This window comes from Opisthocomus hoazin, chromosome 27 (genome assembly GCF_030867145.1).
Source record: "Opisthocomus hoazin isolate bOpiHoa1 chromosome 27, bOpiHoa1.hap1, whole genome shotgun sequence".
Taxonomy (NCBI): domain Eukaryota; kingdom Metazoa; phylum Chordata; class Aves; order Opisthocomiformes; family Opisthocomidae; genus Opisthocomus; species Opisthocomus hoazin.
The window spans coordinates 8,426,810-8,453,035 of NC_134440.1; the positions used below are offsets into that span (position 1 = coordinate 8,426,810).

Sequence of the window (26,226 nt, forward strand, 5' to 3'; positions counted from 1 at the left end):
GGGCGGCGGCTCCGCGCCGTGCCCCATGCGCCGCTGCTGCCCCGCTCTCTGCCTCAGCACCAGCAGCAGCAGCAGCAGCAGCCGCCCCGCCGCCGCCATCGCCATCGCCGCCCCCCTCCTGTCCGCCGCCGTGTCCCGCCCGCCGCTCCTGGTGCTGCTGCTGCTGCAGCGCCGCCCCGCGCCGCCCGCTCCCGCGCCTCCGCCGCACAAGATGGCGGCCGGTGGGAGCGGCGGGGGCCCCGGGGGCCTGTCCTCCTCCTGCCCGCAGCCGCCGCCGCCGCCGAGCAACGGAGCCGCCGCTGCCGCCGCCGCCTGCACCAACGGCGCCGCCGCCTCGCCTCCCGGCCTCACCTACAACCAGGGCGGCGCTGCCAACCCGCCGGCGGCGGGGGCTGCGGGGGGCCCGGCGGCGGGGGCGGCGGCGGGGGCCGGGGGGGGGGCGGGCGGCCCCGGCGGGGCCCTGCAGCGGGAGCCGGTCTATAACTGGCAGGCGACGAAGCCGACGGTGCAGGAGCGTTTCGCCTTCCTCTTCAACAACGAGGTGCTCAGCGACGTCCACTTCCTGGTGGGGAAGGGCCGCGGCTCGCAGCGCATCCCGGCGCACAGGTGGGGACCGGGGGGGGCCCCAGGCGTGGGGGGCTGCGGGGGGGGGGGGGGGAGGCTCGGCCAGGCCGGGGGGGTGGCCCGTAGGCCCTGCGGGGGGGGGTTTGGGGGTCCTGGGCCTCGGGAGAGGCCGGGTGCGGGGGTTGCTGTGGGGTGTGGAGGGGGTCCCTGCACCCTCCGGGGGGGGGTATAGGGTTTGGGGCTTCTGTGCCCCCCTCATGGGATGGAGAAAGGGGGGGGTCGGGGGAGCTGCCGGGCTCGGGGGGAGGCGGGGGCGAGCTCGGCCAGCCCCGGGGTCCCCTGGTTTGCTCGTCCAGCGTGGGGGGCGGGTGGCCCTGTTCCTCGGGGGGGAGGGGGTGACCCCGGCCTTCGGAGGGGGGTTCGCCCTGGCCATTGTGGGGTTGACCCCTTTCCTCGGGGGGGCGGCGGGGAGGCTCTGGCCCTCAGGGGATGACCCCGGCCCTCGTGGGGGTGACCCCGGCCCTCGGGGGGTGACCCCGGCCCTCGGCGTGCTCCTGCGTCTCCCCAGCCCTGGGTCGCTGTCGCGCGGTGCCGGCCCGGGTGCCGGGATCCAGCGGAGTGCTTCCCCCGGAGGGTGGGTGCGGCTGGGGGGAACACCCCAAACCCCCGGATCTCTCAGAATCGGTCCTCGTCTTTGCGGGGGAGAGGAGAAACGGTCTGCAAGAGAGCCCGAGCTCCGCCGTCAGATGCGGGGATCGGCGGGAGCACTGGGCATGGAAAGGGAAGGGCGATGATCCGAGACACCAAATTGCTGCCGCAACATTTTCTTTTAAAAATAACCTTTACCCAATCTTTTCTGAAGCCCTATATTTTGGGGGCTAATCCGCCGCTGTAAAACAAAGCGCCGTGATTCTGGAAGAGCTGTGTTGAGAGTGACATCTGGGCGTGAGGTCCCCAGCCGGGGTTGAAGGCCGAGCTGCCATTTGAGAGTCGCAGCACTGAACTGCTCGATCGCTGCGGAGCTGGGGTTTGCCTGCGCCTGGAGAACACAAAACCGATGTGGCCGGTTGTCATTCGGCTGCTCCTTGGGGCAGCTCCGGCGAATCGACGCGTGCCACTCGCAACCCACCGCTCTGGGAAGTGCCTCCGCGGCTGCTCGGCCGCACCGACAGCGGATGAAAGAGCCTTTCGCTCAGAGATGGGTCCTGCTTTAATTGGGGTGGGGGGAGGCTTGGCGTACTGAGAAGAGGTGTTTGGCAAAGGGAGCTTTGCTCCAGACTGTTTCGAACTATTGCTTTCCTCATCCTTGCTCGCTCTCCTGGATTTTTCCCCTTTAGATTTCCCTTTTTCTCTCGCTTTCTGAGGGAAACACACTTGTTCGAGGCTGGTTTGAGCATTTGGGGTGTCAGTTCTGTTCTTTTATAATTTGAAGCTTAATTAGTATTGGAGTAAGCTTGCTCCTGTCCTGAGAACTAGGCTTACTAGGTGGGGAGGGGCAACGTTCAGCCCAGAAATAAATGGAAAATAAATGAAGGTTTTTTTTAATAAAAAAAAAAAACCCAGCCCCAAAGTGATACGCTGCTTAATTGCTCTGAAATCCATCTGGTGCTCTGGGTGGTAAAGATAGAATAGAGTGTGTCATGCCGTGACATCCCACTTACGGATTATATAGATTTTACTAAAAACTTGCCTGTATGATATTACAGTTGGGATATCCTGATGCTTCGTGAAGTACCGTGGTTATTTCAGAAACACAGAGCTTAAAATAAAACCACCCAGACCCCTTCTGTGCTCAGTTCTCCCACAGCAGCCTGACAGCAGAAGATCCTTTGCGCTGGAATTGAGTTGCAAAGCGACCATGAATTTAATTCGAGAGGCACTGCATTGCTTCGGCAACCAGGGGCAGGTGTTGCTGCTTTGGTGCTCGGTGTCTGAAATAGTGCCCAGTTAACAGGTAAGCATTTCTAGTCAGGTTTTATTGTGTTAATTTTCAGACCGGGCCAGGTATACAGCGTGGCTGCAGCAGGAGTGTGTCCTAAACTGGGTTCTTGGACAGCAGTTAGTGGTACCTTGAGGAGTGGTCTGCAATGCCATGCTGTCATCGCTGGTACGGCTGCGTGGTGCGTTAGAAATGGCCAGCTTTGGCAGCGAACCGGTGAGCACAGCTAACCCGAGAGCCGCGGTCCTGCAGGCGCTGGGGGTGGCCGTGCAGCGGCTCCCCGGTTGGGCTCCTCCGGGAAGGAGCCGAGCGGAGGTGGAGTGTTTGTAGGTTGAGGTCGTTAAATTGCATCTATGCCGAGCGATCGCAGGTGATGTCGTCCGCGTGTGGTGGTGCAGGGAGGAGGTTTCTGAGCATGATATAGCTGTAGGTTCAGGTCTCTTTCTAGGAGAATCTGGCAAGTCCAGCAGTCCGTACAAAGCTGTAGGAGCAGACAACAGATAACTCACATGGCAATGAAGAGCAAACACTCATTTTGTGTGTGAAAGCCCTGTTTGTAGAGAAATGGCTTAAGTGGCTGTGCTGGGTTGGACTGAAGGCTCATCTCTGCAAGCATCTGTCCTGTGAAGCATCTGCAGCTCTGAGATCAGATGTTTTCCACCTTCAGGAGGCTCCAGACCCTGCAGAAGTCGCTTGCCCACCCTGGAGCAAGCTCAGTCTCTGAGCCTGGAGCTCATTCCCTCTTGCTGCTGAATCAGCCATGAAGAAGATGGAACAGCCCTAAGTTTTTCTGGTGTCAAGGCTAACAAATGCCGGACCAAGCAGGCTGCCTCGAAGCTTCTCAGTGCCAACATGGCCACGGTCAACGCGCTGATTAGGCCCGGCAGTGAGAGGGAAGGGATGGGGTTTTTTTTGTCCTTTTCCAGTTCTGCTTTGTCGACCACAACATCAGTGAGATTAGAAACCTCTAAACCTCATCAGCCAGGAGCTGCATGGGTGTGATAATTAAGCTTGTTAATTGGCCAGAAAACATGACCCAGAAGGGAACAGGGCAAGCATATGGCGATGCACCCCCGTGTATACTCCAGCCTGGGAGGTCTGCAGCTTCGGGACAGTCTGAGTAGGTTTTTGGCTGCTGTTTCCAGGCCTCTCTCGTCTGAGCTCGTCCTGTCTTTCCTTGGCTGCGTAGTAACTTGCAGTACCTGCAGCGTCGTGTGCCGAGGTGTCCCGCTGCTCGGCTCCCTGGGTTGCATGTGGAGTGCTGTTCCTGGGGGTTTGTGAACCTGCCTCCTGGTCTCTAGTCCTTGCACTGGAAGGATGCAGCCAGCAAACGATCGTCGTTCATTAGCTTCTTGTCACCTATGGTTTCACCGAGCTCCAGCTCATCATCACGTGTTGCTCTGTTCCTGTGCCAGCTCTGCTGGAATCGATATTTTAAGATTTCTCCGCAGCAGAGCAGGCGGAGGAGGGAGGTGGTACGCAGAGGTGGGATAGTGGTGGTTCTCGAGTGGTTTATTTTCTTACTGGGATTACCATAGTGCCTGGAAAGGGAGCAGGACTGCTGGGTATACAGAGAAACTCGGTGACAGGTGGAGACGCCAAGCTGAACAGCAAAGCAGTGAAAATTTGTGGGTAGGAAGCGTAATGAAAGACATTTTCTTGCAGGCCTTCAAAAGCCTTTGGAGTCAACTTTGGATCCTCGTGAAGATGAATTATTAACCCCATGGAAGTTCCTGTGACCCTTATTGCTGAAAGTCAGTTCACTTCGACTCTTCCACGTGCTGAGGGAATGACAAGAAATCAAGCATTGCTTTCTTAGTTCTTTTGCTCCGCTTCTGCTCATTTCTCTGCGTCTTTTCAGTAGTCTGCTTTATTTTGGCCGCTGTGCCGTTATTTGAAAGTAACCCTCTGTTTGAATTCTGAGGAAGGTGGGTTGCTGTGCTGAGCTCAGGGTACCCTTTTGAGAGCTGCACGTTTGCAGCGGGCCGTGCTCCCTGGGGTTAACAGAGAGGTGGTTGCAACAGTGCTTTGGAAAACGGGAGGGGAACACAGAAGCGAGCCCTGCTGCTCCGCTGGGTGGGCGTAGTGGCGGTGTCTCTCCCAGCTGACACCAGCCCCGTTCCTGCCTTCTGCAGACCTGAGCGGTTGGGGAAAACTGGTGGGCTGTGTAGGAGAAAGGAGGCGCATCCCTGCTTTTCCTGGAGTAACTTTAGAATAGCTTGAAGTGTCGTCTTCCTCGTGCTAAAATCAACACTATGAAGAGAGAGGGATTTTCAGTCCCTTTAGGGCTCAGCGGTTTAAAAAAATCAGACTGACTTGTCCCTGAGTGAAATGGAGGCAAAAATTTAAGTTTTTTGTTTTTTAAAGAATACCCATTTGAAATTGCTTCTGAAAGCTGTCTGCTCAGTGATGGTGTATGCTGTGCTGCCTGTCAGAATGAAAATTTGAGAGTGCAGTGACTGTATGTTAATTTTTAGTAGCCAGTAATGCCTCCGATTGGCTCACCACCATCGCTGCTTTTGTACGAACACGGATTTTTGTTCCATCTGGCAATTCTGGTGTTGTGAACAAGGCTTTGTATTTGTTCTTGACATTTTTCTTCAGAATTGTTTGATAGAAATATGCATGCGTGGACTTTTTTGTGGTAACCGCTGTGGTTTGTCCCTCGCTCTCTTAACCAGTCGGAAACAATACAGCCCGGCTCGTCAGCCAGGCAGCCCGTCGCGGCAGGCAGCCGGGCACATCCGCGGCGCTTCGCTCTGTCGTGTCCGTGGAAGGCCTCCTTGGCACGGGAGGGGAGTGAAAAGCGACAAAATGACAAATTTTGTTCGAAAGGAAAAGAAGGCGGCATCTGTGCCAGTTCCTACTGCAGCAAAACCGAACTGAAATGCCGCTTTAGTGGTGGGCTTTGCTTGGGGTCCAGGTGCCGGAGGTTGCTGTCTCGTGCCTTCTGTCTGTAGGGTTTTCTGCCTGTAGTTCTTGATGCTGCTCTGGAGAAGGGTGCATCAAACTGCTGCAGCCAGAGCCCTGGAATTTTCCAGCTTCTTCCTTTTTATAGTTGGTTGGTGAAGTGGTTGCGGTAATCGCTTCTGCAGCCCGGTCTCCTCCGCTTCCCCACGCTGCTGAGCTGTGTGACCTTCGCGGCCTGTGCTGTGTTTAACTTCGGGAGCTGCCTGATGCAGACACCAGGAATGCGGTTGCTTTGCTGGGAAAAACTCGGCTCTGCGTTTTCAAACAACAGAGGTTTAAAAATGGCTTTTCTAAGGCGTAAGGCAGGTACAGCAGCTTAACCATACACCGGCCTCCCAGCAGCGTGGGGCTGTGCCTGCTCCTGAGATGGGAGCTGGTGTTTATCAGTAGGGAAAGCGTCTTGTTTACATGAGAGCGCTGGAATATTATTTTCAGTCTCAGGCCTGGTATGTGGGAATTCTTGCTTCCTAGTTCTTTAGGACCGATAACATGCCGCTTGCTGTTAATTACTATGTAAACTCACAGCAGGGTGAAAAGGGTTTGTGTGCACCGACCGGTGCTAGTTTACTTCGAGTGAGGTTTTCTCTGCCTCCTAGGCTAAGCCCGAAGCCGGTACTGCATGGAAGGAGACGGCAGCATGCCTGGGGAAGGTGCCGGTGTCCGCAGCTCCCGGTGACACTGCAGTTTGCATGTTTGGAGAGCTTGCTCTGCCGTCACCGAAGCTGCCTTCCTGGCATCTGGGGAGGAGGGTGGGCAGTGTGTGGTGACAGGTCTTCCCTAGGTGTGCTCAGTATGTCACTGTGGGGAATTGCACCAAGATTTGGGCTCTGTTCGCTGGAAGAATGTGGATTCCTTAACCTCGCTGTTTCTTAGCTTCTTGACCTCATGAGTGGTCCATAGGCTCCTGTGAGGACTTTGCAAAGCAGCCGCGTATATTCTGTTCCATGATGCACAAAATCTTGTCTTTGGGGAACCATTGCTATGTCCGTACACTGGGACAAGGCTGAAAATGAAGTTGCTTGCAGCCATGGTGTTTCTGCAGTAAACGAACAGACAGCCCGACCCTCCCTGCTGTTGCATAACATTTTTGCTTTTACGCTAGAAACAGTTTGCTCCTGGGGGTGGCCTTGGGGAATAGCAACCAGCCCGGGATTCTTCTGGATTCTGTAAACATGAATTTCATTAACATAAGGGGTTTTTTTTCTTGTTTGTTTTCTTTATGTTAGGTTTGTGCTGGCGGTGGGCAGCGCGGTCTTCGATGCGATGTTTAATGGTGGAATGGCCACAACTTCTACAGAGATCGAGCTGCCTGATGTGGAGCCTGCTGCCTTCCTGGCTCTGCTGAAGTAAGCTGCTTCTGATCTACAGTGCCACTGGAATCAACAGATTATCGTAGGGAAGGGTATCCTTAATGAAAGCAGCGAACCGTTTTGTAGAGTGGAGATTGTTAAGTTTCTAAACATAATGCCTCTGTGTTGATCTGTTCAAGGGCGTTTAAATGCCGGTGTTAAATCCTTCTTTTCCTGGGTAAAAGCCTGGTGTAGCTACTGCACAAAAATGTCTGACTCGCTTTGTGTTTTGGTTTAGCAATGGTTAATGGTTAAAGCAATATGCCCTCCTGCTGCTGATTCGCAGTATGGGCAGTTTGCAGTTTTGTAAATATGTAGTTAGATATAGCTACACCACGCAAATGCAGCAACAGGGAGGTGTTCTGGTTAGCGGTGGGGATAACTGCACCTGCTGGCCCTTGGAGTGAGGTTGATCCTCACCTGGTCGGACTTTGTCTCATAAATTCTTGTTCCCGAATTGATTTGATTTGATCCAAATGCTGTTTGAGAGGAGTGGGGAAAAGTAATCCTCTTAACACTCTGTAAGTTGCAAATACTTGGAGCTCATTTAGGTTATGGGCAAATGAGCAAGTTCTAACAGGTCAGCAAGGGCGTGAAAGCAGTGTCAGCCGTTCTGTGTGGTGTCTCTCCTTGTATGTGTTTTATTCCTCTTTTGGAGCCCTGGTTTTGAATTTACGTTTACAGTGCGTTGTAAGTCTGTGTGCCAGGGGAAGGAGGAGGAAAGGGCTGCAACATCCTATTCACCGATTTCTTTAAGCTCGGCTGGTGCCGTGTAACATCCAGCAGCCATCCTGAATGTATGCTGAGAAGTCATTGTCCCCTTTCTGTGGAATTTCTGTACCCTCCTTCCAGCGGTCTCCAGTCCTGTGCTCTTGACATGTTCCCCGCTTGCTTCCTTTTGGGAACAGTGACTATATATAGCTTTGGCACACTTTTTATTTTACCCTCAAAAAGTCCTTTTTGCATGGCTGTGCTGTCTTAGAAGATTTTAAAATTGATCTTTGCTGGGATGAAAGGCCAGAAATAATAGGGAGCGCCTAGCCCCCTCCCCTTTGGTTCATTTTAAACCAGACACCAGCACGTGGGGAATCCCTCTAATTGGTGTAGGATTCTCTGTCAGCCAGGTAGATCTCTCTGGAGGGCAGAGCTAGTATCTATCTTTAAAACTTGGTGAGGCTAAAATATCGAGTGAGTTGGAGGCAAAGTCATGTTGCTTCCCTGCTGGTGCTGAGATTTCAGCACTTGTATAAACAGTGAGATCTTGGAAGAGAACCATCATCTGAAAAGACCAAGGTGATGAGTTTAGGTGGATTTCAACAGAAACATTTATTTTTTGTGTAGGAGAAATTGTGTGGGGGTTATCACAGTGCCTCTAAAGCTTGCAGTTATGCTGCAGTAGCTGTGCACATGGCCCAGTGATCTCTTGGATGCTTGAATCTAGAACCAAACCGTCGCTTTTAAAATGCTCGGAGCTGAAATGTGCCGAAGGCAGTTTGGGTGGTGTGTTCCAGCAGGATGCTTATCAAGTACGTGGTGTGAACCTTCCTGGAGTCAAACCAGTCTCTCAAAACAGTGAATCTGAAATGGCAGCTGACCCTTACATACGTCTCTGGACTTGGTCCAGGCTGTGACCTAATGCTGTAGGATCAGGGGCTTATCAAGGGACAAAGTGTCCATCCCGAATGTTCAGCAGAAGGTCCCTTCGACACTGGATTGCGATTGTAGGCTGGTGGCCTTTAATAGGTCTGCTGTAATTGCAGAAGAGACCCTTTTTTATTATTATTTTGTTTTTCATGGTAACCCAAAGAACATCCTTTTTTATTATTATTTTCATGGTAACTCAAGGAACATTTTTGATTGTCTGGGGTTATAATCTAAATCTGCTTTTATATTGATACTACGCTTTCTTCACAATTAGAGCCTCTCTTGTTATCCCTCTTGGCATGCACTGTTTGGACTATTGTAAAGATAAATCCTAACATAGTCATTGCAGTAAACAGAACTAGTTGTTTTTAGAGCAACTGTGTTCTTTTAAGCTTGTAATAAAAAGGATTACTTAGTGAAAATAGGACTGGTGAAGGGTTGTGTGCAAAATACATTCGTGAGCCTGTGGCTTGATGCTGGTATTAACAGATGCTGTGGAGCAGCACAGAAGCCCGCTTTCAGCAGCAAAGAGAGTGCTTCCCTTCCTCTGAATCCCCCTGTTTGTGCTTCCCTGAACGGCGTCCTGGCCGCTTTAGCTAGAGGAGCAGGGGCTGCGCTGCTGCCCCGCAGCACGTCCCTCCAGACGGGGACACTGCCTGGCGTGCCCCTGGCAGAGCCCTGCTGCCGCGTGAAGCCCCCAGGAGCATCGCCCACGCGAGCTGTTGCTGTGCCCCCTTTGGAGAAACGCAGGAGAGGAAGTCGCTGGAGTTTCCAAAAGATCCCGTGGAGTAGGAATGCCAAGCCCAGTTCACGCACTGAATATTGCACCTCTGTGCTTTGTGCCTTTCCGATCCTGATGGGCAAATGCTCCACTGGTTAAAGGAAAAACAGTAAACAAAAACTCTACATGGGATTAGGACTAACATCAAGTGTGTAGCGGGTTTTACTGAACTCAGCCTGTCGGTTCCTGTTGTGTCTGATCAGCATGCTTGGGTATGAGGAGGCTCCGTCAGGCTTCCTCTGAAGACCTTTGTTTTTCCGCGCGGTATGAATGTCCTTCCTTGTTTTGGCCTAACAGTGGAGGCTGATGCTTTGCTAGCGGCGTGGCAGTCCTTGTTTTTCATTGCAATTAACTCTTGCTTTGTGCTGGAGCTGTACTGTGTGCTGCACTTTGACATCTGTGTAACGAAATGAAACAGTTCAGTATGGAAGTGAAGAGAGGAGAGGGAGTGGGCGACGGATAGAACACCTCATCCGCAGTGGGTGTGTACGTTGGAGTGCTTCTGATCACTTTTGAATTAGTATGTGAAATGGGACTTCTCTACTGAAGTAGGCAGGCAGGATGGAATTTTTGTCCTTGTTTAGTCTAATTGAACAGCCAAAAATGTTAATTGTAAGGGGTGCGCTTGGCCAGAGACTGTTCTAGCCTAGCGTAAGTGGCAGGCTGAGCAGCCCAGGGGTTGTGGGCTGCTAGGCAGTTCGAGGTGCTGCGGCAGATATTCCAGCTATTTCATTCATTGAAAGTCATACGAGAAAGAGTGTTTGTTTGTTTGTTTGGGTTTTTTTAAAAAGAAAAGAAAAAGCTTCTCCTTGGTAAACCAGAGTCAGTGGAAAGGATGCAAAAACTGTTCTGTCTATCAGATATTGGAAATGGGGCTAGGATGATGGGCAGAAGCACAGACGTGTGTTTTGTGGATTGCAGGCGTTTTTACCCTGTTACCTTACTGGCTTCACCAGACCAATGTTTGTTTGCATGTTTTCAGATTTCTTTATTCAGACGAAGTTCAGATTGGACCAGAGACTGTTATGACAACGCTTTACACAGCTAAAAAATACGCCGTTCCAGCCCTCGAAGCTCACTGTGTGGAGTTCCTTAAAAAAAACCTCCGAGCAGACAACGCATTCATGCTGTTAACACAGGTGAGTTTGCAGCGGTTTGCGTCGAGTCCCTTGAGCCAGATCCATCACAGTAGGAGAACAGAAGTTTTCTGAGTGTCATGGAGTTGGTCATCTAAAATGGAGCAGTTCTCTGTCGTTGTGAAATTCTTCCTTACAGGAGTCTAGTGCTGACGAGCAGGTTCTTAGAAAGAACAATAAAATACAGCAAATGTTGCTGCCGTTTAAGATCTCTTTTCTCTTTTGGTGTGGCAGGCGATTCCTTCCAGAGTTTGAGCTGGGGAAGAAATTTAACAGGGTGGAAAAATTTCATCTGCCAAGAAGAAAAGTGAAATGAGAGGATTTTCGCGTGTTCAGATTTGGGATTGGCGTGCTAAGCTTGCTGCGTCTAGCTGGTCAGACATTCTTTGAAGGGCTTTTTTGCAGTAGTTTCTCTGAAATGGCTATGAAGGACAGAAAATGCAACTTATTTTCATGAGTGCTTTGGTTTATTTTCCTAGGAGAGGAACAGAGTGATCTCTTCCTCAGGCTGTTGCAGCTCACGCTCGTGCTGTACCGATGCAAACCTGGAGTTTCAGTGCAGCTGCGTTCTTGACTCTCTGTGAGGCCGGTTGCGCATCCTTGTGCCCCTCTGTCTGACCTGATCTGTCAGGGTGGGACTCCTCCCTCTTCCATTTGACTCTTCTAAGCTGCAAACTAGAAGACAGCATGTACACCTTCTGCTTATTTTGGAGGAGATCAGACATGGCATGCAGGTTGATGGAATGAGCATCGCTGTCCTTCCCATTTCCTAGCCCCATCTCTTCTTTCTGGGCCCTGACACATCAGTGGCTTCAAGGGGGCTGTCACCTGTGTGTTGCACGGTCTGTAGCACTGCCAGGGACACGTTGTTCTGGGTGGTGTAGGAACAAGAAACAAATAGGCAGTGTGTGTGTGAGTTTTTCCTTTAGGGAATGGGTGTCCTTTTGACTAGCTCTGTGGGAATATTTCTGATCAGCCAGCTCAGGAAAGCTGCTGTGATTTCTGATGTTAAACAAACCTTGCAGAGCAGTTTTCACAGCTGCTGTGACTTGGGAACCAGTGTCCAGCATATCTGGCTGCTGGCTTTTTTCCTCCTTGTCAGGAGTAGAAGTGTCTTTCAGGCTCTGACTGTAGTTATTGCATTGGTAGTGGTGTCTACACCAGCAGTTTTCTTGCAGAAATTGAAACGGTGTTGGCTTGAAGCAGTCGCTGCGAGCTCTTTGCTTGGTTGTTGCGATTAGGCTGGCATTTTATTTGAGTTTAAATGTTTGGATCAAGTTCTCAAAGTAGGTCCACGTTACATTGCTGTTGTACATACTCTTCGCTGCTAGGATTCAGCTACTGCTCCAAAATACCATGTCCCTCTTTACACATCCTCTTTGTAATTTGGCCCTTTACCACATGCCATAAGCGGGCGAGGCGGCCTCTGAGACGTGTTGGGAACCACACTGCACTTCCCGAGGGAAGATTCAGGACTTAAAGATTCTTGCTTGGATGCTGGTAGCCAAATGGGTGCTCCTGGTTGATGCGCAGTAGGACATTTGTAACTCTTCTCCTGCAGCTCTCCCCTGCTTTGGGTTCAGCAGCCTGAGAGATCAGGAGCTGTTACCCAAGAGCTGGGAAGAGAGCGTTCCTGTAGGCTGCAGTTCTGAAGAGGTACCGTACGCTAGCCAACACCTCATGGGGATCAGAGGTGTTGGCTTTTTGGTGGTATTCTTTATTCAGGGATTTTTGCGGCATGCTGTTCTGCTGTAACCTGACTTTGCGGCTTTGGCAAAGTAACGTTTATATTGATGGTGACTTCCTCACAAGTCACAAAGGTCTTTCTTTGGCAGAAGAGGAAGGTGTCTTAGCTTTTCAGATACCAAAACCAAGATACTGCCTGGCACTCTGTCAGCTGCACTGGGGCAGATGGAGACAGGCTTTCCTGGTTCCTTTTGTTTATGGATTACCCGTTATGATTAATTATCAGCAGTGATTCATATCTGGTTTATGTTCACTGTTGCAGTATATCAAGGCTCTGAAATGGTTGAGGCTGGTGTCCTTTGAGAAACTTACCTGTATCTCAGTGACTGGCTGCACGAGGCACCTTGCTTAACGGGTCTGTTCTCAAAACGCTCACGGCTCTGGTCCTTCAGTGTGAAAATCGCCCTCTGTTTTCTGCTTTTATTGCAGCAGATTGACAATTTGTACAGTCATTTACAGACCCGAGATGCATCTTGTCCAAAACATTTCCCAACAGACTTAAGATTGTGGACCTAAGATCGTAGGGCCCCAAATCTCCTTTGCGTGCATCATTGCTGAATCCCGCTGGTCCAGCAGCTATGTCATTGACAGCGTTTCAAGCGACTGCTAAGCTCTGGCAGAAATATCAGTGGCAAATAGCTCTCCTAATTGATTGTGCCTCATAATGAACCGTGATCCTCTTTCATGCCAGACGTACATGCAAATGTTGCTTTGATCAACAAAGAAATAATAGCTTGCCTAAAGCTGCTGTGGAGGAGCAAGTGTAGTGTAAGTCAGTCCTTCATGTGTCGGAAGAGAGCCACTACGGTAGTAAAGTCTGAGTCGGTCACGGCTATGGGACGCCAGGAGTGCGAGGCACTGGCAGTCCTCCAGCCCCAGGCGCAGGTGACAACTGCTGAAGCTTCTGTGGTCCCTGAGAAAAGGGAGAGTTGTTTCAGCTCTCTGCACTTGAGGCCTCGGTGTTGAGGGCTGGCCTTGCTGAGCTCTACAGCCCGTGAGCAAGGGTGAAGCGGATGATGCTCCATAGTGCCGGTATTCCCAACCCAGACCACAATTCTAAACCTTACCTGTGAAAGTGAGTTCCAGTCCAGCGTATTCTTGCGCTAATGTTAGGTGTGATGCTAAGGCAATTCCTTCCTAAACAGCAAAACAAAAGCACTGGAAATAAGAGGTCACCTTAGGGACTTGTGCGTGTTCCCACCTCATTTCTGCTTACGCTAGGCACAGGGTTGGTAATGTGTCTTGGTGGTCCAGCGGGATCTGAAGTGGCAGTGAAATTGTTACAAGTCTGCACTTGAGTTGAGCAGAGACATTCCGAGCAACTCTGCAGGCTGCGTGCAGGCTCGGTTTGGAATAGTAACCTACTTTGGAGGGAATTCTTTAAGGTAACTAGATTAGAGTTGCTGTTTCTGTGCAAAACATGCAAATACACTAAGCAGGCTGTGTGCCCCGCAGGGCTTTGCACGCGGTGTGCCTGCTACGGCGTTTTTGCTAATACGTGAGATCAGTGTGGCTGTGTTCTTGCAGAGTAAGCTGTCTCCGCATATTCCTAGAGCGAGCAGGCCTGGAGTCACTGGGCAAAGCTTTCTTCTAAATATAAAAATGATGTAGGAAAAGTTACCCATGCTCAGCTGACATGGTCAGTATGGCGCTAGAAAGCACTATAGCCACATTAACTGAGGTGATGTTGAAACAAAGACGTGCCTGAAGACGTGCACAGCTACCCCAGAACTGATGCCAAAGGCAGATTTTTCTGGTGTTTGCCTTGTCATGCTTAACTGCTTGTGAAAGACTGCTGCAGCCCAGTGAATTCGTGATGCAGTCAGGCATAGGATTGCTAATGAAGATGGGCTCGAGAGGAGGGGGGAGTCCTTAGTTAGAGTAAACTTTAAAATACCTTTGGTGTTAACAACTGCTTCTTCATTACTAGGCCAGACTTTTTGATGAGCCTCAGCTGGCCAGCCTTTGCCTAGAGAACATCGACAAGAACACATCAGACGCCATCAATGCGGAGGGGTTTACAGACATTGATCTGGGTAAGCTTTTTCCCCTCCTCCCTCTGCGTGCTTTCATAACAAGCTTGCCTCTGAAGTTGTGACAGGTTAATACTTGGCACTTCTCTTTTGTGGCTTTGCTGTTCTGGAGCAGTCTGAACGAGCAGTCTCTGGCACTAAGTGGCTGCAGACAAGGCCTTTGCAAAGGAGCATGCTCGCTTGCAGAAATATCCTGGAATCTGGTTCCTTTGGTGCAGCTGGAGGTTTCTGGGCATGATTCACAGCCTGTTTCCTGTGTTGATGTTGGCAGGTTTTGGGTGGGTGTAACTTGCCGCCTTTTCTGGAGTTGGCGTTGTTCCCTGAGTCTTTGTCAGGTTTTGGAGTTAAAAAGGTGTTGCGTTTTGGGAAGCAACAACTGGCTACTTTAATTATTGTAGGCAGTTTCCAAAGTTGCTGGGCACAGTTAATAAACGTTAAAACTCAGACTTTAACCTTCTTCCAATGAGATGGACTACGGAGGTAAGGCACGGGTAACCTTCTGGCTTTCGTGCTGCTTGCTTCTTCCAGATTTGGTGTGAGGTAAGTTGCAGTTCATTCTGCTGCACTTCCATTAACACACCAATTAAATGGGCACTGTTTGCCACTGCACTGAGTTCCTTGCTTACGGAACGTGGAGCTGTATCTTCCTCCGAGGCTGTGGGCAGCACTTTTGGGAGACGCTGGGTTTTTTTCAGTTGCTTCTCTTTCGCTCCCTTGGCTGTACATAGGGTACTTCTGGCGAGGTAACATCGGGTGGCTTGGGTTAGTGCCTAAAGTTGTCACTGTCTGTCCTGCCTTGCAGACACCCTGGTTGCGGTGCTGGAGAGGGATACCCTGGGGATCCGGGAGGTTCGTTTGTTTAATGCAGTGGTTCGCTGGTCGGAGGCTGAGTGTCAACGGCAGCAACTTCAGGTGATTCCAGAGAACAAGCGGAAAGTACTGGGCAAAGCGCTTTCGCTTATCCGCTTCCCGTTGATGACTATTGAGGAGTTTGCAGCAGGTAACTGAACCGAGGCGTTTCTGGCAACCCTGCTCTTTGCTTTCTCTGAACTACAGGGGATCGAGTGCATGAAAATGGATTTTTCTCTGTGTATCCTGTAGCAATTTAAATTTGAGATTATCCCCCATTCCCGCTGCTCTGCAATATCTACTGTGTAAATGCTGTGTTCATCCGTGATCATTCGCTCTTGTTCTGAAGCCTGCGATGCTCCCTCCGGTAGGAGCGAGTCGGACCGCAGCGGAGCGTTGGCGCTCGCAGTGTGGTGAGGTGGTCGCTGCCTCGCTCAGCGGAAAGCAAAGATACAAACAGGGGTTCACACACATTCCAAGGGTTTAAACTACACAAAGCTGATGGAGTTGCAAATAATGAGTGTTGATTGTAGCCTGCTTCTGAGGAGAAAGAGGATGTTTCTCCCCCTTTGCTGCTGCCTGACATCCAGTGGTGGTATTGGCCGGGTCTTGCTGATGCCGTTCAGGGCAGAGCCCCATAACAGAAAAAAATCTTTCAAAATGTTCTTTGTGCGGCAGGGTTGGCGTTGTTTAGTCTGCCTCAAAGCATTTTTCAAGTTTACATTAAGATCTTGATCTACAAAGATGTCTAAATCATTTAACAGTTTTGACTAAAGGTTTTTGTGTTTTGTTTTCATAGCCTGTTGTCTTTGACTTCGTGCTCTGGGGACTCTCCAGGGACTGCAAACTGGCAGTCGGCTTAGATAGTTCTCATGCTGAAAGACACTGTGGAGCCGTTTTCAAAACTGAAACTTGTTTTAGGCTGCAGTTACGTGTACAAAGAAGCAAAAAGGGTCACCGCACGAGGACAGGCTGAGGGAGCTGGGGCTGTTCAGCCTGGAGAAGAGAAGACTCCGGGGTGACCTTAGAGCAGCTGCCAGTGCCTGGAGGGGCGGACAGGAAGGATGGAGAGGGGCTTTTCACAAGGGTGTGTAGTAATAGGACAAAGGGGAACGGCTCTAAACTAAAAGAGGGCAGATTTAGATTAGATATTAGGAAGAAATTCTTCAATATGAGGGTGGTGAAACACTGGAACAGGCTGCCCAGAGGAGCTGTGGCTGCCCCCTCCCTCGCAGTGCTCAAGGCCAGGCTGGATGGAGCTCTGAGCAACCTGGTCTGGTGGAAGATGTCCCTGCTGATGGCAGGGGGGTTGGAACCAGATGATCTTTAAGGTCCCTTCCAACCCAAACCATTCTGTGATTCTACCACTTCTGTTGCGAATCACTTCTCAAGGCAGGGATGGCGTCAGCTTACGGACAGTTAGTGCACGCATGTAATGATGAAGAGGGGTATTAGTAAGGAGTAAATCTGTGCTTAAAACCTGGTACCCACTTTCTGTTCTGCCTGTCAGAGCTGCGATGTGGCTGTAGGGATGTGAATCCCTTTAGAAACGGCTTGGTCAGGGAGGCGGAGGTGCGTTCACCCGAACTGGGTGACTTTCCTTTGTGTTGGCGCCGGGTGAGACCAGGCACGCTCTGTTCCTCGGCGTCGCTGTGCCCAACAGCAGCTTTGCAGCAGGTCACTGGCTGACGATCCGGCTTGATGGCAGAGAGCCCCCTCCTCCTGGGTAGCGTCACAGCCCTCAGAGTAGTTTGTGTATACCAGGTTTTGCATTTTCCTGTAGATTCTGTTTCCTTCAACCCTTCCTTCAGCTCTCGTGTCAGTCCGTCTCACCAGGAGGAACGTGTTCATTTTGGCATTTTTGGGTTGAAGGCTTTGAGCTGGGAACGTCAGTGCCCCTCCCCATACTGACTGTCACAACTGCTGGTTCGACTTACGTCTTTGGTAGTCATCTTGCTTTGAGAGAAACTCTTTTTAAGTTTTCTCCATCTTCTGTAACCCAAAAGAAATGCCAGACCTGAGAGGCTGCGCTGGTCAGCCATTCCTTAAACAAGGGACGACCTTGGAATTGCTTTGGCGTTGTCATTTCTCGGAGTGACTCTTGGTTTCTTTGGTGAGGAGAGGGAAAGCACTCCCCACCGCCCCCCTCTCCCCGAAGCAGAAACAAACAACAGAAGGCTTTTCCAGGCAGTGGCTTCACCAGTTTATTGTATAATCCGGTGTTGAACGTGGAGTTTTGCATGAAGATGTTTTAGCTGGCAAATGGGTCACTCCCTTCCCTCAGAGCAAGTAATTTGAAACATTTGAGACCTGAATTGCAGCAACGTGGGATAAGTTGAGACATGATCAATGACGGCTAGTTTTTACTGAGCAAAGTATCCATAAGCTCATTTATCCGTTAACAGTCAACTTCCTTAAATTCTTTCATCTCTTCCTGTTGCGGCCTTGGACCACGTTGGTCTGCACAAGGTCGTGCTGGATTTAACCAGCTGCAGGCGTTTTGGACCAACAGGTAGCTGGGCATTTGCTTCCCATGTAATGCTGTTGTGTCTTCAGCGTGCAGCAGTCTTGTTTCTGTTAAAAGCCTCTTGCAAGCAGAGGTGCGGAGCGGCTGTTGACTCTTACGCTAAAAGACTAATTTTTACCCGGTTCCACTTTTGAAAGTATTCAAAGTAGTTTTCCGAGCTGGAGTTTAGCATCGCTTTGGAAAAAACCACCTTGTTGCTGGAGAAAAGCTGAGACGGTGGTGCAGCTCCTGCTGAAATCGCTAGCGTTTTTCCTGAGGTTCTACAGCAAAGGTATTCAAAAAGCCCAAACAAGCCCAGAGCAGGGATTACGCGCCCGAGGGAGGGAGGGAGTCCAGGCAGGGCGTCAGCTGAGCCACCTTTGTCTGGACTTGAAAATACTCCCGTACTTTTCAAAGTTGAGGGTAACCAGCTGACGTTCCCTCCCACTACCCCTCGTGGGCTTCCGCGCTGTCTTAACAGTAATGTTATAAAATACCGCTGCAGATGTATGAAAATCCCTGTCTCTTACCAGGATTACCATCTCCTGAGGGAGTGAGGGAAGGATTAGCTGCATGGTTTGGCTTTGTAAACCAGTCCTGTTAGCCAAATGCGTTTCAGCTCTGCAGAGCTGCGTGCTTAATCGCCGTTTGATGTCCGTGCTCCGTGCGGAGGCTCTGCAGTCCATGACCGGCGTGCAGATAAAAGCCCGGCGGCACATTTCTGTCCGGGGTGTAGCCTCCGGACACGCGGCGAGATCCCACGTGTGGTGTGGGTTTGGCCCACTCGTAGCTCCAAGTCGAGTTTCCCTCCCCGTGTAAATCCCCGAAGGATCCCTTCTGGTTTCCGAAGGCTGACGGCGTCGCTGCTTTCGTGCTCCTCCGCAGGGCCTGCCCAGTCGGGAATCCTCACGGACCGGGAGGTGGTGAGCCTGTTCCTGCACTTCACGGTGAACCCGAAGCCGCGGGTGGAATTCATCGACCGGCCGCGGTGCTGCCTGCGAGGGAAGGAGTGCAGCATCAGCCGATTCCAGCAGGTGGAGAGCCGCTGGGGGTACAGTGGGACTAGTGACAGGATAAGGTCAGCTCCTCTGCTAATTCTGCTGCCGATAGATGCGTGTTTGCTGAGCTTTGAGCCTGCCCTAGACCTAAACCTGCAAGGTTACGTCCTAGACCCCTCCACCGTATAAACCCGAGTGCGAACCCTGAAGGGAGACCCGGGCAAAAGCATCGCCCCATGCGTTAACCCCCGCGTGCAGCTGCAGGCTGCCACTTTCTTTCTGTATTGGCGAAAATTTCCAGCAACTGTGGCCCTCCAGGCCTCCTGGGGGGTTATTTCTCTCCTTTTCAGATGGCTTCCTGCAGCTGTACGGGCACGTAGTGGTTGGAGTCACCCCGCAGCTGGTGGCTTCCCCCTGTGCCCTGGGTGTGTCAGCCAGTCAGTGCTCCGTCGCTCGGTTCCCTGCGCTGTGTGGAGTGCGGACGGGGCTCGCTGAAGCCCCTCAGCCTTGTTTGAGGGAGGGTTTAGGATAAAATGCTTGCTGCGCCTGCTTTTCTGCTAGTGCCTAGTTTGTTTAGACGTCAGCAAAGCGCAGTGGTGGTGGCAGAGACGCGGAGGCGTGGTGTGGCAAACGGTGGTTTGCAAGCCGTGTGGCCACGTGATGAGAGCGAGACAGGAGGTAACTGGAAAGCCTTGGTGATTTCCCGATTTGTCTTTGTTGTGGGTGAAAGGGCGACTCGCACTGATACAGTTCTTTACATTTTTAAGCCTTTTCGTTGATGGTTCTCTTGCATGTCGATAGGGCTGTCGGGTGGATCTTCTGGTCTGCTCATCCCCTTACGGGAGGGCATCACTGGAAGAGTGAAGCCAGCTCCAGATGCTTGCTGCTCTTGGACCTGATGTTCAGAGACCTTTTGGAGCTTGTGCTTGACTTTAGTTCAGACGCTGGCAGCATCGGGGTCAGCCTTCAGCAAGGCTTGTTTCAGCACGGAAGATTTTCCGCTGCTTGTGGAGCAGTGGCTTCCAGCCTGCCGCAGGTGTTTGTGCTTGAAACATGCAGGACTGAAGGGGTTGGTGGACAGGTGAAGAAATTGTGCTGGCAGTTTGGCAGGCACTGAGGCTCTCTGCTACCTGAGAAGATGGAGCTGTAGTGGGGCAGCGGGGTGAATATCCTTCCCCTTGCTGCCTGGCAGCAGGGATTCCTGTGTTCAGGAGCTACTGAACCTTATTTCCTACTCCTGGGTGAGTCTTTGTGGCTGTATCCAGCAAACGCTCAGAAGCACATTAACAATTCCCCTCCAGTGCTCAGCAGTGAAATATCTAACGACACTTTGCTGTTAGCTTGCTGGAAAGGCTGCTGCTGCGGAGAGGGTGGGCACCGTTCCACGCTCTGCAGGCCCCCCTGCCTTTGCCTGGCCGATGGGTTTGGATGCTGCCGTCGTACCGCAACCTCGGGACACTTTCTGAGCCTGGGCTCGGAAGTTCGGTGGTGGGATTGTGCAGCTCGGTATTTCACATGAGCAAACAAAATGATTGCCGGCCCATTAGGACAGCCAAAGATGTGAGCTTACAAATTATGGTTTCTGTAAAGGATTTCAGTTTTTAGTAAGAGTTGCACTTAAATCTGTAGTATGTTTGATTAAATCATAGGCTTAAAATTAAAACGAGTGAAGATATTTGTGTATCATCCTTGTACTAAAGCAATGGAGGGGTGACAGGTTGGTCTGACTTTCCTGATCTGTCTCTGCAGGTTCTCAGTAAACAAAAGGATATTTGTAGTTGGGTTTGGATTATACGGATCCATACATGGGCCAACGGATTACCAAGTAAACATCCAGGTAATTTTCTCTACGACATTGAAAATATTTACTGCTGTAGGGACGAACTTACACATTTTAGTGAATACGCAACAAAATCTGAAGTTAGAAGGGGCTGTGTGTGTTTTCTAGGCAGGGTGGTGGCAGATGTGGTGAAGGCCAGAAGGGGCACTGGGGATAAGAGGGATTATTGCTCTGCACTTGATGCAACCTCCTGCTGCATGCGTCACTGCAGCACCTCCCCGAGTCCGCTCGCAGCCTTCAAAAACACATCTCGCAGAGTCGTGACGCAGTTTGCGAAGCAGCCGTGCGTGTTTTCCCGCACCGAGCAGGCCGGGCCAGTTCTGCCGTGCGGGTGCTGCGGTGACAGTCGGGTGCTGCAGTAGTGCTCGGACCGTCTGCTGCTCCGAGACGCACGACTGCGGTGGAGCAGCCCCGATTCGGCACGGGAAGAGAAGAAACCGTTTGCTGTGTCTGTGGTGAGCCCGTGCAGTGCCGGTGTGCGGCCTCACATCGTCAGTGTCCCGTTTGAGATGAGCAGTAGGACTGAGGAGACCCAGCTGGCTGGAATCTGTCGTGATCTTGTCCAAAGACTGGGGCGCCTTATGGGAATCTTGCGTGCCTTGTTCTGGATGCGCGTACGTAACCCCAGTCTGGATCACTTGAGAAGAACTGTCCCCAGGCAAGTTACCCGGCACAGCACGGCCCACGTGGTGAGCCCAGTCTGCCAGCGCTTCCTCTGCCATCGTCAGGGTCTCCTCCTGGTGCCCCTGGGCTCTTGGAGGAGAAAGCAACCCTCAGCTGGTTTGCTGATGACACCAAACTGGGAGGAGTGGCTGATACACTAGCAGGCTGTGCTGCCATTCAGCAAGACCTGGACAGGCTGGAGAGCTGGGCAGAGAGGAACCTGATGAGGTTCAGCAAGGGAAAGGGCAGGGTCCTGCACCTGGGGAGGAACAACCCCAGGCACCAGTACAGGCTGGGGCGGACCTGCTGGAGAGCAGCTCTGCGGAGAGGGACTGGGAGTGCTGGGGGATGACAGGGTGACCATGAGCCAGCAGCGTGCCCTGGCTGCCAAGAAGGCCAATGGGATCCTGGGATGCATCAAGAGGAGTGTGGCCAGCAGGTCAGGGAGGTTCTCCTCCCCCTCTGCCCTGGTGAGGCCCCATCTGGAGTACTCTGTCCAGTGCTGGGCTCCCCAGTTCAAGAAAGATGAGAAGCTACTGGAGAGAGTCCAGTGGAGGGCTCCGAGGATGAGGAGGGGACTGGAGCAGCTCTCCTACGAGGAGAGGCTGAGGGAGCTGGGCTTGTTCAGCCTGGAGAAGAGAAGGCTGAGAGGGGATCTATAAATGCCAATAAATATCTGCAGGGTGGGTGTCAGGAGGACGGGGCCAGACTCTGTTCAGTGGTGCCCAGCGACAGGACAAGGGGCAACGGGCACAAACTGGAGCAGAGGAAGCTCCAGCTGAACCCGAGGAAGAACTTCTTCCCTCGGAGGGTGACAGAGCCCTGGCCCAGGCTGCCCAGGGAGGCTGTGGAGTCTCCTTCTCTGGAGATATTCCAGCCCCGCCTGGCCGCGGTGCTGTGCAGCTGCTCTGGGTGACCCTGCTTGGGCAGGGGGTTGGGCTGGGGGACCCACAGAGGGCCCTGGCAACCCCAAACATTCTGTGATTCGGTGAAAGGCAAGTGAGGATCGAAGCACAGAACCTCAGCCTGCAGTCCTCTGCCAGGCTTCAGGGTAAGGAGGGATTGTCGTGGGCTGGCCGGGAGCTGAGCCCGCAGGTTTTCGGTGTGGTCACGGCGCTGAAGATGGACAGCAGCGATGGGGTAGTGCAGTCGTAACAGGGCTCAAACTGCTGAGTCTCTCAGATTCAGTCCAGTTCAGGGGGGACGGAGCTGCGCTGGTGCAGGGCAGCCTTCGGCTGACTGTGCGGATTAAAAGTTAATGCCTGTCTTTCAGATCATCCACACGGACAGTAACACGGTCCTGGGCCAGAACGACACGGGGTTCAGCTGTGACGGATCATCAAACACTTTCCGGGTCATGTTCAAGGAGCCTGTTGAGATTTTACCCAACGTCAACTACACAGCATGCGCTACTCTCAAGGTACCGTACTGGGGCGGCGCGGATACAAGGGAGGCTGGTGAAGATGGGGAGAGGTGAAAGCAGGCGTCTTCCGTCCCTGCAGTGCAGCACGGTTCTTGCGCTGCATTTTTCAAAGCCTGTGGTGTCACCTCGCAGGTCTGCTCTGTGGTCCTGCGCCTGGTGGCGGGTGGTGCCTTGAGCCTCAGGTTGCGTCAGGGGAGGTTCAGAGTGGATATCAGGAGAAATTTCTTTCCTGAAAGAGTGGTCAGGTGTTGGACCAGGCTGCGCAGAGCAGTGGGGGAGTCCCCATCCCTGGAGGGGTTCAAACACCGTGTGGATGTGGCACCTGGGGATGTGGTTTAGCAGGCCTGGGGATGTTGGGGTGACGGCTGGACTGGATGACCTTGGAGGTCTGTTCCCACCTCAGTGATTCCACGATTCCGTGATTCACCACCAGCATTCAGAGCTGGTGTTTCACTTGTGCGAGTGCGCGGTAACCAGCAGGCTACGCGGGGGGTGAAGCGGTGGGAGGTTTCTGTGGTGCGTGCGGTTTGAGCTGTCCGTTCTGCGGGGGTGTGGTCCGGAGCCTGCGTGCCGTGGCTGCAGGTTGATGTTTAACTGCTGCGTTCTGGTTAAACGTAGCGCGGAGTTCCGAGAGAGACGGGAACTTTGCTCCAAATACCTGAGGTGCAAGAACCAGACAGAGAGCGGAGGTGCTGAGGTCTCCGGAGCTGATGGCTTCGGGCCAGGCTGCCAGGCCAAACCTCCCGGCCTGCGCCTGGGCAGCGGGGTCCCGCAGGGCTGCGATCCCCGTCGTGATCCGCTTTTGTCTTCTGTGACCATGGCAGGGTCCAGATTCCCACTACGGAACCAAAGGACTGCGCAAAGTAATCCACGAATCGCCGACGACGGGAGCCAAAACCTGCTTTACGTTCTGTTACGCGGCTGGGAACAACAACGGCACTTCAGTGGAGGACGGACAAATCCCAGAGATCATCTTCTACACATAGTGCAGCGGCGGAGCGGGCTCTGGACTCCTCTGTTCTCTTCCCTGTGACCTTCCGAACCGAAATTTCTGGCTGAGTTTGACCACGCCGACTGGAGCCACACTAGCCAAAGGTCTCAGTAAAATCATTTCAAAGCTGATGTTCTGCCTTGTGCTGGTGATTCTGCTGCTGTCCCGTCCCAGACCAGCTGGTGCACCAGTACCAGCGGTGGGCTGGCTGTGGCTCGTCATGTTTCACTTCACTGATTAATCCTATCTAACAACGTGCATTTTTTTTTTCTTTGACTGTAATGAATGTAGATGCTTTTCCACCAGTCGGAAGCATGGAAACGAGTGGCTCTGGTTGTGATTACACTTGCTGCGAGGAGGTAATCCTGCAGCAGGACGCAGCCGAGCGCTGCGTGGCCCGTCCCCGTCTGCTCTAGCTCAGCAGGCGAGGCGAGACGGTTTGCCAGGCCTGCCCGGCAGCTTGGCCAGCCCGGGCCTGGCACCTTCCCTCCCACGCCGTTACGGAAAGTGGCCTTTTCCCTGCGGCCTCGCTGTTCCAGCATTACACGGTCTCGAGGGAGACCTCAAAACCAGAGCACTCCTGGAGAGACTGCGGCGTTTTCGTGCTCTTCTCGCTGATCTGTGACAATCTTCCCCTTGGGCAGCGGGCGACGGAGTCGGGACGGGGCAGCGGCTCTGCCAGGCAGGCTCTTCCCTCCCCGGTGTGCGGGCCGGGGCCTGGCAGCGCTTCGCTCCGGGCGAGGGGCGAGCTCGGCTCAGCCCCGTGCGGCGTTCGGCAGCGGGGTGCCCGTGGGAGTCGTTACCGCACTCACCGAATCCTTGGCAGATCGTGCCGGCGTTCGTCATCGGAGTGGGCGAGGGGCCTTGCCGCAGCTGCCCCCCCGTTCCTGCCACCACGGCCGTTCTCACGCACGTTCCAATGCATCTTCCCTCTGTTTCCGCGCGTTGCCAACCTGCCCCGTCGCAGCCCGCTGCCCGGAGGGAGGAGAGGCTGGGAGTGCGACGGGCGCTTACCTGGTACCGCAGCGGCTGGACGAGGGGTTGTGACACAGCTTGGGAGAAGATTGGAGATTTTCCGTTTGCCTGGGTCTGGTGGCCGTCCGCCTCTTCGGACGGACGCAGGAGGAGGACGCGGAATTCCCAGATGCCCCCTGGCTTTGGGCCGCTGAGCTCGGGGAGCTGGAAGACGGCCCTTTCCTCCCTGTCCAGGGCCGCTTGCTCTTCCCCGTCAGGGCAGCCGCCTGCCCAGCCTCGCCCGCGCTGCCCGCTGGGGAAGACTCCGGCAGCCTTCCTCCCCTCTGCAGAGGAAGCTGGCATGGAAGGGCCACGCAGCCCCGTGGCCGAAGCGCGCGAGGGCCCTGTTGGCCGAGGGTCCCCTTTGCAGCCCCCGCTCTGCTCCAGGCACACGAGGCCATTGTAACTCGCCGGGAAGCAGCTCCCACCTTTGGCTGCTGAAAGTTAAATCCTGGTCGCCCTTCACGGCTGTGGATGAGGAAATGGCGTCTCCTCCTCCTGCTCCCTCCGGCGGGCCCTGGCGTCTCCTTGGCCGCGCCGCAGGAACGCTGTCGGGAACGCCCTGCACCCCGAACCCGTAGCTATTAGAGATGTCCATAGTGTGTTACGTTCTCTAGAGACGTTGTAAGCTGTGTGTGTTGTTGGCCTGCTTCGAGGTAGGATGTTGTCAATATGGCCAGTACTAAAAAAAAAAAAGGAAAAAAAACAAAAAAAAAAAAAGATGGGTCCGTGGCTTCGTTCCTGAACCTGGCTCTGCGCGGCAGGAGCAGCGCTGGGGGACGGGGGGGAGGATGTGGCTGCGCCCAGCGCCTGCTGCCCACCTCGGCCCCGCTGGGGAAGGCGCTGGGAGCTCAGCGGTGGGCGCCGCGGGGGGCTTGCGCCTTCCCCGGGGCCCTTCCCTGGAGGGGGGGAATCGGGGTGTGGAAGCGGCGGAGCGCGAGGGCAGGCTCTGCGCAGGGCGGGCGGCTGCTGGTACCGCTGTGGGGTGGGGGGGTTCTCCCCCAAACCCCCCCAGCGTCCCGGCGGGGAGGGAGAGGCGTCAAACTCTCGGCTCCACCCGAGCACCTTCTGTTCCTAGGGCTGTCCCGTGGTTTGCTGCAGTTCTGCTCCCGGAGGCAGGTGAATGCGGTTCGGTATCGGACCAGGCCTGGTCCTGCCCCACTGCGTCGCCTCCCGCGCAGAGCCGGGCCTGTCGCCGCGCCGCCGCTGAATGTATCCGCTGCTCCCCTTCCGTGTGCACGCTCCGCTTCCGGCCAGCTTTGTGATTTGTAAATAGGAAATCAATAAAGATACGGAGGTTGTCTTTACAAAAGTTTCTTCGTGATTTGAAGAGAGCTGGTGGCCGCCGGCGTGTCAGGGGGAGGGCGGGGGGGGGGCCTGTGCTGAGCTCGTTCCCAGCCCCTCTCCCCCCCGCCTGTCAGCGTAGCAGTTTCTTTAACCTTGATTGAAGGTTTTTGACAATTAAACGTGTGCTAAAAGCGGCCCCAGCCCCGGCCAGGCTCCGTTGGGGTCTTTGGGCGCAGGGACCTTGCTGTGGGGAGCTGCAGGGGTCTGCTTCCCTGGCCCGGCTGCTCCTGGCGTGGAGGGGCTGCGAGGGAGGGAGCGGCAACGGCCGCTGGGCTCTGCCGTGGGGCAGCTCCCGCCGGGCTCGACGCTTCGGTGCGGAGCTGGGGTGCGGAGCGGGTGTCCAAGCCGCCCGGTGACCGAGCTCCTCGGGGCTGCGGGGAGCTGCCAGTCCTCGCCGGCCCGGGCTGGGGACCTCATCAGCGGCACGGGAGGG

General features: G+C 53.5%; 1 protein-coding gene across 2 annotated transcripts; it reads left to right on the forward strand.

Moving 5' to 3' along the window:
• BTBD2 (BTB domain containing 2) lies at window positions 1-25,758 on the forward strand. 2 transcript variants are annotated; one of them, XM_075444062.1, is made up of 9 exons: window positions 11-606; window positions 6,700-6,819; window positions 10,230-10,386; window positions 14,060-14,165; window positions 14,965-15,162; window positions 18,403-18,595; window positions 20,265-20,352; window positions 22,292-22,438; window positions 23,266-25,758. In XM_075444062.1, the coding sequence occupies exons 1-9, from the start codon at window positions 26-28 to the stop codon at window positions 23,425-23,427; spliced, it is 1,752 nt and encodes a 583-aa protein (XP_075300177.1). In that variant the 5' UTR covers window positions 11-25; the 3' UTR covers window positions 23,428-25,758. The 2 variants fall into 2 exon arrangements, with proteins under 2 accessions (XP_075300178.1, XP_075300177.1); XM_075444063.1 differs by lacking the exon at window positions 23,266-25,758 and having other exon boundaries at window positions 1-606; window positions 18,403-18,551; window positions 22,292-22,403.
• The last annotated feature ends 468 nt before the right edge of the window (window positions 25,759-26,226 follow it).